The following is a 10,360-nucleotide window of genomic DNA, read 5'->3' as shown; positions in this document are numbered from 1 at the left end:
CCTAGTGCTGACTTCCTCTTGCCAACAGACCTTTATATGCATATTTGTATCTGTATCTGTAATTATATCTATCTTATCATATCGATCTTAAAGAGTTTTATATATAAATGTTGGTAACTCAATCAATTGTATATAGTTAAGAACTTTGGTCTTGGGCTAACTCTATGGTTTGGTCCATGATGCTGTTTCTGCCATTCCCACTTTTCCATCTCCTGTTTTTGAAGGGGGTGCATTCAAAGTATTGAGATCCTTGCATGTTATCAGAGAGAAAACAAACACAAAAGAGTTTGGCACCCCCTTGCACATGCATACCAATATGGGATATGCAGGTAAAAAACACAGTCCCCGGAATCTAGTCTTGCATTCCCTGGGCACTGCCCCAACAAGCCACACGAGAAGGCTGTTGTACCAGTACAGCAGTAGCAGGCTTACGCTATACAGTAGAAAATGACCAGGACCTGAAAGCATTCACCCCAGTATCCGGGAGGAGCTCAGATGAGGGATTGCTGAACTCCTGATTGCAGTGTTCAACCAGCACTAAAACCAGCTATGGTACTAGAGGACAGGAGGGTGGCAAAATGTGACTCCTGCATTTAAAAAGGCTCTAGAGGGGATGCAGAGAACTGTAGGCTGGTGAGCCTAAATTCTGATCCTGAAAAACTGGTAGAGAAAATAATAATAATAATAATAATAATAATAATAAAAGAACAGTTCAGCAAATTGATGAACATGGCTTGCTGGGGAAGAAACCACACAGCTTTGTCAAGGGGAAATCATGCCTCGCCAACCCATTAGAGTTCTCTTAAAATGGCCGTGAGGGAAGAGAAGCTGGGACCTGCATAGGAAGCAAGCTAATTCCTCCAGGCTCTTTCTGTTGTGTTTTCCATTCCACTTGGAGCCCAATCCCAAGGGGTGCGCCGAGTCCCATGTGGGACACTCCTTTGAGCTGAGGCTGTCACTTGTGTTCTTTGGTTTCTGTTTCCCCGAGGTGGCTGGGTTCCGGCTGGAGGGGAGGCAGAGGCCGTAGGAAGGGGGTGACTGGAGACTTCCCAAACCTGATTTTTTGCTGTGTGGATAGAGGATAAGGACTAGAGTGTGTTTTGTGGCCAAGGTAGGCTGAGGTTGCCTGGACTGGAAGGCAGGATTCGGCAGGGGAAAAACAGCACAGGGTTGGGGGCCACATGGGTCCTATCTTGCCACACTCTCAAGCCCCGCAGTTGGTCCAGAGGCCTCTGCTTTCTCCTGATGCCTGAAGAGTGCAGGAACTGTCACCGTAGCTCTGATGTCTTGGCCTGCAGAGGGGAGAGGCTCTCCATGTGTGTCCAGCATGGCAGTGGCTCAGGCCTTCAGGGTCAAGGCAGGGATATCATTCTCGGCAGCTTTGGGCACTGCTGGCAGAGGGCCCTGGATGCGGCAGTAGATGTCCGATGGGTCACGGGGCTGTAGCTCTGTGATTGGGGGGGGAGTAGGAAAATGTCACTGCCCTGAAAGAGTTACTCACCCGCCCTGGGCTCAACAGGGCCCTTGGTGCATCCTGCCTCCCCCCAGGAATGTGGGGTGCTTGTGTGCCATGGGGTTCTGGAGCCATTGGCATCTGCCCTACTCCAGGGACCACCATGCCCCTCAGGCAGCCCCCAGCTAGAAGGGGCCCCTCTCTTTGCTGGTGCCAGTTTCTTCCAGGAACTGGCACCAGTCAGGGTTGTATGTGGGGGTACCCCAGGCTCCTACCTGCATAGTGCTCTTGTCCTGAGCTCCTTGTTCTGGCCTGGCGCCGTCTGCAAGAGGAAAGACATTTGAACATGGGCAATTGGCCATGGGGAAATCCAATGCCTAACTGCACCTCTGTGCCACTGCTCTGGGCTTGGCACCACTCCTGGAAGGGCAGCTGTATGACCCCACAGGGTCTGTGCTGGGGTAACCTGAGGGACCCATAACATGGTGTGCCCCCCTGCTCCAGGCCCACAGAGGCCGAAGGTGTCAGATAGGGACAGCTCCAGCTCCAGGCCCAGGCCCAGGCCCAGCCCAGCTGAGACTAGGAGAGGAGGTGCTGGGCTGTAAGGGAGCACCACAGGGTCCTGTTATTGTAAGGGTGAAGGAGAAGTAGAGAGCCTGAGCTGGATAAAGCTGCCAGGGAACAGGTATTGGGGGAGTTAGCTGATGCCAGCCCTTAACACAGAGCTAGCTGTGCTACTGCAGCACCATGGGCTACAGCCTTGCACAGGAGACAGGACAGGAGCACAGAAGAGATCAGCAGCAGGGAGCCACCCTGAGGCTGATCCAGCAAGGTGAACCAGGAAACTCCTGGGACAGCCCAGGGAGGCACCTGCCCGGTAGGGCCAGGGCCAGGGAGGTGTATGATCAGAGGTTTTGAACCCGGAGGGGAAGTCTGGCCCTGGAGGTTGCTGGGACAAGAGCTGCAGGGCAAGGGGAATGCAGGTGCTCTCCTAGCTGGCACTGGGGCTGCTGTGAAGGCAGGCCAACAGGGTGCTGGTGCCCACAGGGGAATAGCACTGGAGGCAAGGGGAGTCCTTGTCATGCAGACAGGTAGCCATGGTTTGTGTTTAGACACAGAGTGGGTTTCATTTGTCTTTCCTAGAAGTGTTTGTCCAGTGTCAGGAGGCATGCCAGTATTTACAGACAGGCTAGCAGCCTTGATTTCAGGGCATACCATAGGCCTGTGGTGGGACGGCGGAGGGGCAATGGAGTTTAAAGTCCAAAGAGAAAAAGGGAGGAAGAAGAAAGATGCGCTTGGGCAAAGGCCAGGGTCATGAGGCCTGTGCAAAACAAGGACAGAGATAAGGGCCAGGGGGCCCAGGAGCTGAAGCACCTGCCAGGCATGGGCATGGCTGTAGGGGGGTCAGAAGCTGTGATTCGCCCTGAGGGCTGCAGGTGCCCTGGCAGAACTAGCTGGTATTTCTAGAAACTGAGGTTTGCTCTAGGACATATTAGGCAGCCTCCCCTCCAATCAAACAATGACACCAAGGAGTGAGAGGTGAGTTTGGAGAGCACTAGGGGCTGGAGCTGGGTAAGGGTTGTGTTACCACTGGGCATGTCATAGTTCCTTGTAGTTCTAACCTGGCTACACAGCAACCCTGTGTGCATAGGGGTGGGCTGGGTGTCCCTACACCTCTGCCCTTGGAGCAGCCCCCCAGGGAGCACCAAGGACTATGACCCACCTGCTGCTGTCCCTGCTGCACCCCCAGCAGTTGTCAGGGATGGGCAGAGCAGACCTAAGACATGCCCCAGACTGACCTGGAGAGCACAACCCACAGCAGCAGGGCCCCAGCAGCCAGCACCAGTGGCATGACCACAGCGATGGCCACGTACCCTGGCGTGATCCCCGCCGGCTTGGACTCCTGCTTCCCTGCAACACAGACACCCATGGTCCTGGCATATGGGGGCTCCAGGCTACTCTCAGCCCCAACGCACACCCTGGGGGCAGAGTCCATTACCTGAGATATCCGTTTCAAAGGCCCATTGCGATGCCTTCCCCAGGCCAGCAGCTGTAAGGCCCTGGACTGTCACCGTGTAGTTGGTCCCGGGTCTCCAGTGGGGCAGCCTGTACTCAGTGACCGATGGGTTCACCTGCACCACCTGCTCCTCCAAGAATCCATCATCGTTCTCTCTCCAAGCCGTGATGTTCAGCTGCAGGGAACAGCGCAGCACTGGGAGGACTCAGGCCTGCCCCACCTTGGAGGGATCCAGGGCAGGAACCTGAGACCCCATGGGAGCTTCTCGGGTCCTGGACCTATTTCCCCACACTGTCCTTTGGGACCTCTCACAGCAGGGACAGAAGGACCTTGCCCAGAGGCAGACCCGATCTCCCAGCATGGCCTCACGGTGCACAGTGCCAAAGGCAGCCAGCAGATTGATAGGCTGTGCTGGGCACTCAGGAGCAAGTCATAGAAATCACAGTCATCGAGCCCTACAGAAGTGGGGCTGGCAGAGACCTGCAGAGGTAACAGCTAGTCCAACTCCTGCCTGGAGCAGGATCAGTCCTGTGCAAACCAGCCTAGACACATCCAGTGTGCAACCTCTGAGGAGCACAACACCATCACCCTGATATAGCACCAGGCATCATAGCTCCCAACCCTGCCACAGGGAAAGCAGGGGGACCATGACTGCCAATGTTTTGCTCTTGCAAAGCGTATTAACATGTACTCGAGAGATTGCAGGCAAAGGCCCCCACTGCAGAGGAAGGCAAAACCCCCCAGTCCAGGCCAGTCTGACCTGGGGGAATTCCTGACCCCAATGCAGTGTGGGTCTGACCCTGACCCTGAGCAGATGGGTTAGACCCTCTTTCAGGACCGTCTGGGGATGAGTCCAGCAGGGCCATTGGCACAACCCAGTCCCCATCCCCAGCCTGGGCTCCAGCAGCACCCAGAGCCTCTGACACGGGCTTTAAAAACCCCTGAAACATGGAGCAGAAGGTGGGGGAGGCAACCAGCAAAGGGTTGGGGCAACAAGTCCAAGGGCCCTGGTACCTGGTACCCGAGGATGTCCCCGTGGCAGGACGGCAGCTGCTTCCACTGCAGGCATCCGGTGCTGGGGTCCCTCAGCTCTATCTGGGGCTGGCCTGGCACTAGAGCAAAGGAACGGCAGGTCACTGCCCAAGCCCTGGGGCCAGGCCCAGCACCCAGAGCTCAGCACCATGGGGAGAGCTGCAGCTGTGGGGGAAGCAGGAGCTGAGAAATCATGCAGCTCCTTCCTGGTAGCGAAGGCAGTAGAGGAATTACCTTGCCCCTGCCCCTGCCCCTAGGAAAGGTGCAGGTGCAAGGGTGCAGCATCCTCATACACAGCTGCTCCCCTGCCCCAGCTCTGCACACAGCCCGCAGCTCCCACCCACGGCTTGCGATTCACCCCCCACCCCTTACCTGTTTCATTTGTCCTGAGCAGCTGCGTGTAGAGGACAGCACTGGGGGAGGATCTGGTAGCCCCATATCGTGCAGAGATGGTGACGTTGTAGAGGGTGAAGGGTTGCAGCTTGCTGCAGGTAAGTGTCCCAGCCCGGCCTCCTAATGTCTCCCCTGCGCTGTCTGCTGGCCTCCGGCAGGGGTTGGCCTGGGGTCCAGCCAGCAGGCACTTGACCTCCATGGCTGAAATGCTCAGGCAGGACTTAGAGGGTGTGCAACTCCAGCTGAGGCTAATGCTAGTGGGTGTAATCTTTGGTGTCCCAGTGGTGATGTTGGGGCTGTCTGTGGAACAAACATCACATAGGGGTTACTCCCCACCCCCCAGATACCATGGCCCTGAAGGGTGCTGCAGTCAGACCAGCCCTGACCTCTGTGCAGGGGTGGGGGGGTCAAGAGGCCAGGCTCACTGATGGCAGCCCGGACAAAAGATGTGTGACCACCATGTCTGTGCAGAGCCCAGGGGCGGCTGCGGTCCAAATACACCCAGTTCCTTTGCTGTCACCCAGCTTTCTCCTCACCCTAGCACAGCTCATGTTCTTCCATGCAGTGCTGACGGGGCAGCAGCCCATGAGGGGCTGGAATCTGCAGTGAGGACACAGCGTATGGGGAGAACCCCTGCCCCGCATACACGTGCTGGCTGCAGGCACCTGCCAGGGCCCCAGTGACAGCAGCAACCCCTGGACCTGCAGCCTCTCCCTGCTGCATCTCCTCCCATGCCTGCTTGGATTTCTTTTTTTTGCAGCAAAGGGTCACTGTGGCCAGATCCCTGCTGGAAAGAAGTACAGCAGGAGGAAGGAAGGAGCACAGCCAGAGTGAGCAAAGGACGGGGTTGTGGAGGAATCCTGCTCCAGCATCCTGCTCACCCTGGGGGTAGTATGTTCCCCTTCTCCATCCATCTCTCTCTCTCATGTGTCTACCACTCTGGTTCTTGAGCAGCCCACTCTGCCTAATGACTGACCACAGGTAGCAGGGTGGGAACTCATCCTCTCAATTGTTTTGGCAATAACCTCATGGCCTGGGGGCAGGAGCAGGATCCCCTGTCACTCCACTAGGTAGTGATGATGCAGTTCAAATTAATTGGCTAGCATCGAACACCACCTGGTCAGGATTGGATCAGGATGGTGATGAAAGGTCTCCACTGTACCAAGCAGGGTGGACCCCTTGGGAGAGGGTTCGGGCATGCCTTTTTTATTTCCTTGGCTCAGATGACCAAGGGAAGCTCATTTTTGTGCTTCAGGCTAAAGGAAGCAGCCCAAGGTCTTGCAGTGGGTCAAGCACCCTCAAGGGCTACAAGGCCTGTGTACCCCAGGGGGCACAGGGCCCAGAAACAGTCCAGACCCCTGGGTGGTGGCAGCGGTGACCCCAGACTTATGGGTGTGCTCCAGGAAGGGAGCTGGCCAGACGTGAGGCACCCCCAGGGAGGCACTCGGAGCCCGGTAGGTGCTCGGGCGCAGCGCAGTGGGTGGCTCAGTGCAGGAGCGCCCGCTACTGGCCCGCCACGGGGGTAAATCGTAGATCAGTTAGAGGGATCCAAATTCCCTGGGCCTTGAATGCTGGTGTCTGCCAGAGAGAGAGGGACAGGGGAAAAGCCCTGGTCAAACCCAGGTCCCTCTCCCTTCCAGCCTCCGCTCCCTGCCACCATGTGACAGCAGATGGGCAAGATGGACCACGGCCTGACCCAGGACACGGCAGCTCTTCTGTTCTTATGACGAATCAAGTCAGCAGGGCTTGATGAAATTCACCCTGGAGAATGTGCAGGTGAACCATGTTACAGGCCCATTTGGCACAGACCAAATCCAGAAGCCTGGGGAAGGGAGCTTGGGTAGACGCACAGAGCTTGGGTAGAAGTAGTGCAGCTTGCTCTTACACAGGTCCATGAATCTGATTCTCTGACTTTACAACAAGTGCATGATTTCTCTCTGGAAGATGGAGGGCTGGATGACACAGTCCCATGCACTGGATCACACAAAAGTGTGGGGTTGTTTTGCAGCTTGATCTGGTGCACATGGTCAGGCTGGGTCCCAGGATGGGGCCACAACTGGATGCAGTGCATGGGCACGTGGGGTTGCTCCATGGCTGGATCTGGTGCATGGGGTCTGTCCCACAGACCGATCCCATGCATTGAGCATGGGCTGGATGAGGCCTGCAGACCAGCCCTGCACATGGGACCCAGCCCACAGACCAGCCCTGCACCACTCATCTGGCCTGTGAGGCTGCACAGCTGGAGCACTGCTGTGCTGGGCAGAGCTCTGGGGGGTCCCGCTGCAGCTGAACGTGGCCTGGCCGTGGGGAGCTGGAGGGGCTCAGAGGAACTGAGCCAGCTGCCACAACCCACCCAGCAGGGCCTTGGCCTCCTGGCTCCCTTGGCAGCCAGCCCTGGACACGGCCCTGCCCCGGCTGGCCGGAGAGACGTGGAGACTCCACGGACCAAGCTGGTTCTTGTGCTGCAGTGAGCCAAGTGCGACAGTGCAGGGGCAGCTCTTCCCTCACCCACCTGCACAGATCACGTTCTCTTCAATGTGGCGCCATCCGCTCCAGCCATCCCCCACAGCCCAGACATTCTGCTTATCCTGATCTCGCCTCACACAGTAGATCACAGGGAGCGATGGAGGAGACCCATCCAGGCAGCTCAGCTTCACCCTCTCATTCCGGCTATAAAACGGTCGGTCTGGTGCAACCTGGAGTCTGGGGTCCCATTGGGGCCTGCGGCATTTCTCTGCAGAGACAAGACCCATGTGTTGGTGAGGAATGTGTCCTGGCCAGCCCGGGATGGGTCTGGGGCTGTGGGATGATTTCCCAGGAGCTCCGAGAGCCCTTGACCTGGAGCAGCTATACTGGGAGTGGAGCACTGCACGGGGACAGGTCCTGCACGGATCCCCACCCATCCAGCCAAAGGCACGGGGGTGTCAGGGGCTCCCCAGTCCCCACAGCAGGCTGCTTACACCCAGCTACATGGGGAAGCACCAGGGACCCCAAACTGCTGGAGGAGCCTGGGCCTGGACCTGGCACTGACCCAGGAACATCCCAGACAGACGCAGGGTGCAGGATTTGGCCACAGGGCTGCAATGGGGAACACTCCTTCCCGCTGTCCTCCCTGTGCTCCACCCCCAGTAGAGCTGCCCCAGGCCAAGGGGGCTGGTGAGGACACAGGGGGCTTTAGCCAGGGCATGAGTGTGTCAGGCAGGGAAATACCCAGCCTGCAGCTGGGGAGCCAGACCGGGGCTGGTGCTGGCAATGGCAGTCTCCTGACGCCCCAGGGACACGGACCAGAGCAGGAATCTCTGCTCCACCTCAACACACGTCTCTCTCTGAGGGTCGCTGGCCTCCCCCTGCTCACAGCTCCGGTGGGGAGCTCCGGCCCTGGGCTCACATCCCCCTCCAGCCCCATCGACCCCCGCCTGCGCACAGCACTCACCGATGCACCTCACGTGGCTCGTGTCCCACTCAGGATACCCGGCTCGGTCCACACACTGCAGCCAGCCTGAGCCCCACTCAAACTGCTCCTGGCGACAGCTCACCTGGACCATCTTACCGACGTCAAGCTCTGTCGGGAGGGATTCTGTAAACATGAGCTGGAGCCAGTTTCCACTAAGTGTACAAAACCCTGGAGGGAAAGAAAGATCCTGGTTCAGCAACACAGCTCCCTAATGATGCTTCCCTCCGCTGCAGGGCCGTGCCAGCTGCACAGCTCATTGCCAGCCCCTCTCCCTTCAGCTGAGAGGATGTTCACCCCTGCTTGGACTGTGCCCTCCGCCCACAGCCATCTTTTCCCCAAAAACCCCTCAGCCCACATCCCCCCCCGATGCCCCACAACATTAGGGCACCCACCAGCCCCTTTGCCCCCCACCAGCACACACATCACCTGACAACTCAGCACCCTCACAGGTGCCAAGACATGGGCCCCGCCTGTCCTGAGCTGCCTGTGCACCCCTCCAACCTACCCACACCATGGTGCAGCTGCTCCCTTGTGACAACAGCCCTCAGCCCCAGGACCCCCCCAGCACCCGGCCTGCTCCCCAAGCTGCTCCCCTGCCCTCTCTCCCCACAGCAGCCCCTCCATTTCCTGTTGAAGGACAGCAGCAGCCAGCACCAGGGCTGAATTTGGCCCCTTCCCTCAGCCACACCGACAGCCCTGGACCCCTCGCTGCGAGGCCCGTTCCCCGGTCTGCTCTCCCCTTGACCTGCCACTCCTGGGCTGCCCTGCGCCTCCCCCCACGTGCACCCTGAGCCCCTCTGCCAGCTCCTGCCTGCCCTTGGCCCTGGCGGTATCCAGTGCAGGGAGCCTAGGCCCTGGCTGTGGGGCACAGACCAGAGCTACCCCGAACCATGGCAGCGGCTGAGATGTCAGCGCAGATGCCCAAGGCTTGTGCGGGGAGAAAGGCGGGTGGGAGGAAGCCCAGGTGCAGCAGGGGCCACAACGCAGGACACCAGAGCCCCTGGGAGCCCCGTGAATTGGGGAGTCTCAAACTCACCAACACACCAGGCAGTCGGAGTCCACATACTCCTGCTCCCTGACTGCGTGCATGTGCTGTTGGCCAGCGAGGGCCGATACCCCTCAGGGCAGCTCCATGTCACCGAGTCTCCTGGCTTGTAGGAGGGCTGTTTGGGTGTGAACTCAGCCCGGACATCCCTGGGGACTGGCTCTCCGCACTTTTCTGCAGAAGGAATATGGGGACGGCGTCACTGGGAAATGGCTCCAGCCCCAGCTGGACCCTGCGTGCTGTTCTCATCGGCCACTACAGAGCCACCACCTGGTCTCACGCAGACGTCCTACCTTTGGCTGCTGAATGACCAGGACCTTTGTCACCCCCTCTGATTCAGGGATTCCCCTGCTCAGGCAGTCAGGAGCCACGGGGAAGGCAAGAGCCAGCTGTGCCCATCCCATCCGGCCTCCTGGCCACAGAGAACCTCAAACAACACAGCTGCTGCCCGTGGCAGCCCTGCCCGGTGCATCCCTGCGCAGAGCATCAGGACCAGCAGCGACCCAGGCTGAATCTCCTAGAGAGATGCCCATGCTCTGGCCCAGAAAGCTTCTGGAGCAAGTTTGTGGATAACACAAAACTAGGAAGGATTGTGAACACGTTGGAGGATGTGAGCAAAACCTGGCTGGAGCTGACCAGATGCCATTCCATGCAGACGATGGTCTGGTGCTGTATGTTGGAAGGAATAATCAAAAGCACCAATATGGCAGCTCTATGGAAAAGCACTTGGGAGTCTCGGCAGACCACAGACTCATGCTGAGTCTGCCGTGTGATGCAACCAAAAAGGTCAATGTGTCTTTGGACTGAATCCATAGTATTATTAGGTGCAAGACACGGGAGGTGATTGCGCCTTTCTACTCGGGACTGGTTCGGCCTCATCCAGATACTGTGTGCCGGTCTCTGCTCCCCATTTTAAAAGGGATGTGGAGAAGTTAGAGGGGGGCCAGAGGTAGCTACAGAGATGCT

The 10,360-nt window shown here is 58.1% G+C and overlaps 1 protein-coding gene across 5 annotated transcripts in view; it reads right to left on the bottom strand.

Annotated features, from left to right (window-relative positions):
• Positions 1–719: 719 nt before the first annotated feature.
• LOC102388610 overlaps positions 720–10,360 on the bottom strand; it is a 17,802-nt gene continuing 8,161 nt past the window's right edge. Inside the window, exons 3-11 of one of the 5 annotated variants that reach the window (XM_025207481.1) lie at positions 9,386–9,568; positions 8,329–8,517; positions 7,408–7,629; positions 4,875–5,195; positions 4,485–4,582; positions 3,453–3,645; positions 3,253–3,364; positions 1,729–1,775; positions 720–1,448 (exon numbers count right to left, since the gene is read on the bottom strand). In XM_025207481.1, coding sequence (XP_025063266.1) covers positions 1,339–1,448; positions 1,729–1,775; positions 3,253–3,364; positions 3,453–3,645; positions 4,485–4,582; positions 4,875–5,195; positions 7,408–7,629; positions 8,329–8,517; positions 9,386–9,568 — 1,475 coding nt within the window. In that variant the 3' untranslated portion in view covers positions 720–1,338. Of the gene's footprint in view, positions 1,449–1,728; positions 1,776–3,252; positions 3,365–3,452; positions 4,668–4,874; positions 5,196–7,407; positions 7,630–8,328; positions 8,518–9,385; positions 9,569–10,360 lie in introns of those variants that run through there. The other 4 variants (XM_025207483.1, XM_025207482.1, XM_025207484.1 and 1 more) reach the window with 4 other exon arrangements.

Source organism: Alligator sinensis, unplaced genomic scaffold (genome assembly GCF_000455745.1).
Source record: "Alligator sinensis unplaced genomic scaffold, ASM45574v1 scaffold783_1, whole genome shotgun sequence".
Taxonomy (NCBI): domain Eukaryota; kingdom Metazoa; phylum Chordata; order Crocodylia; family Alligatoridae; genus Alligator; species Alligator sinensis.
Note: the sequence above shows the minus strand (reverse complement) of the source record. Positions and strands in the feature narration are given on the sequence as shown.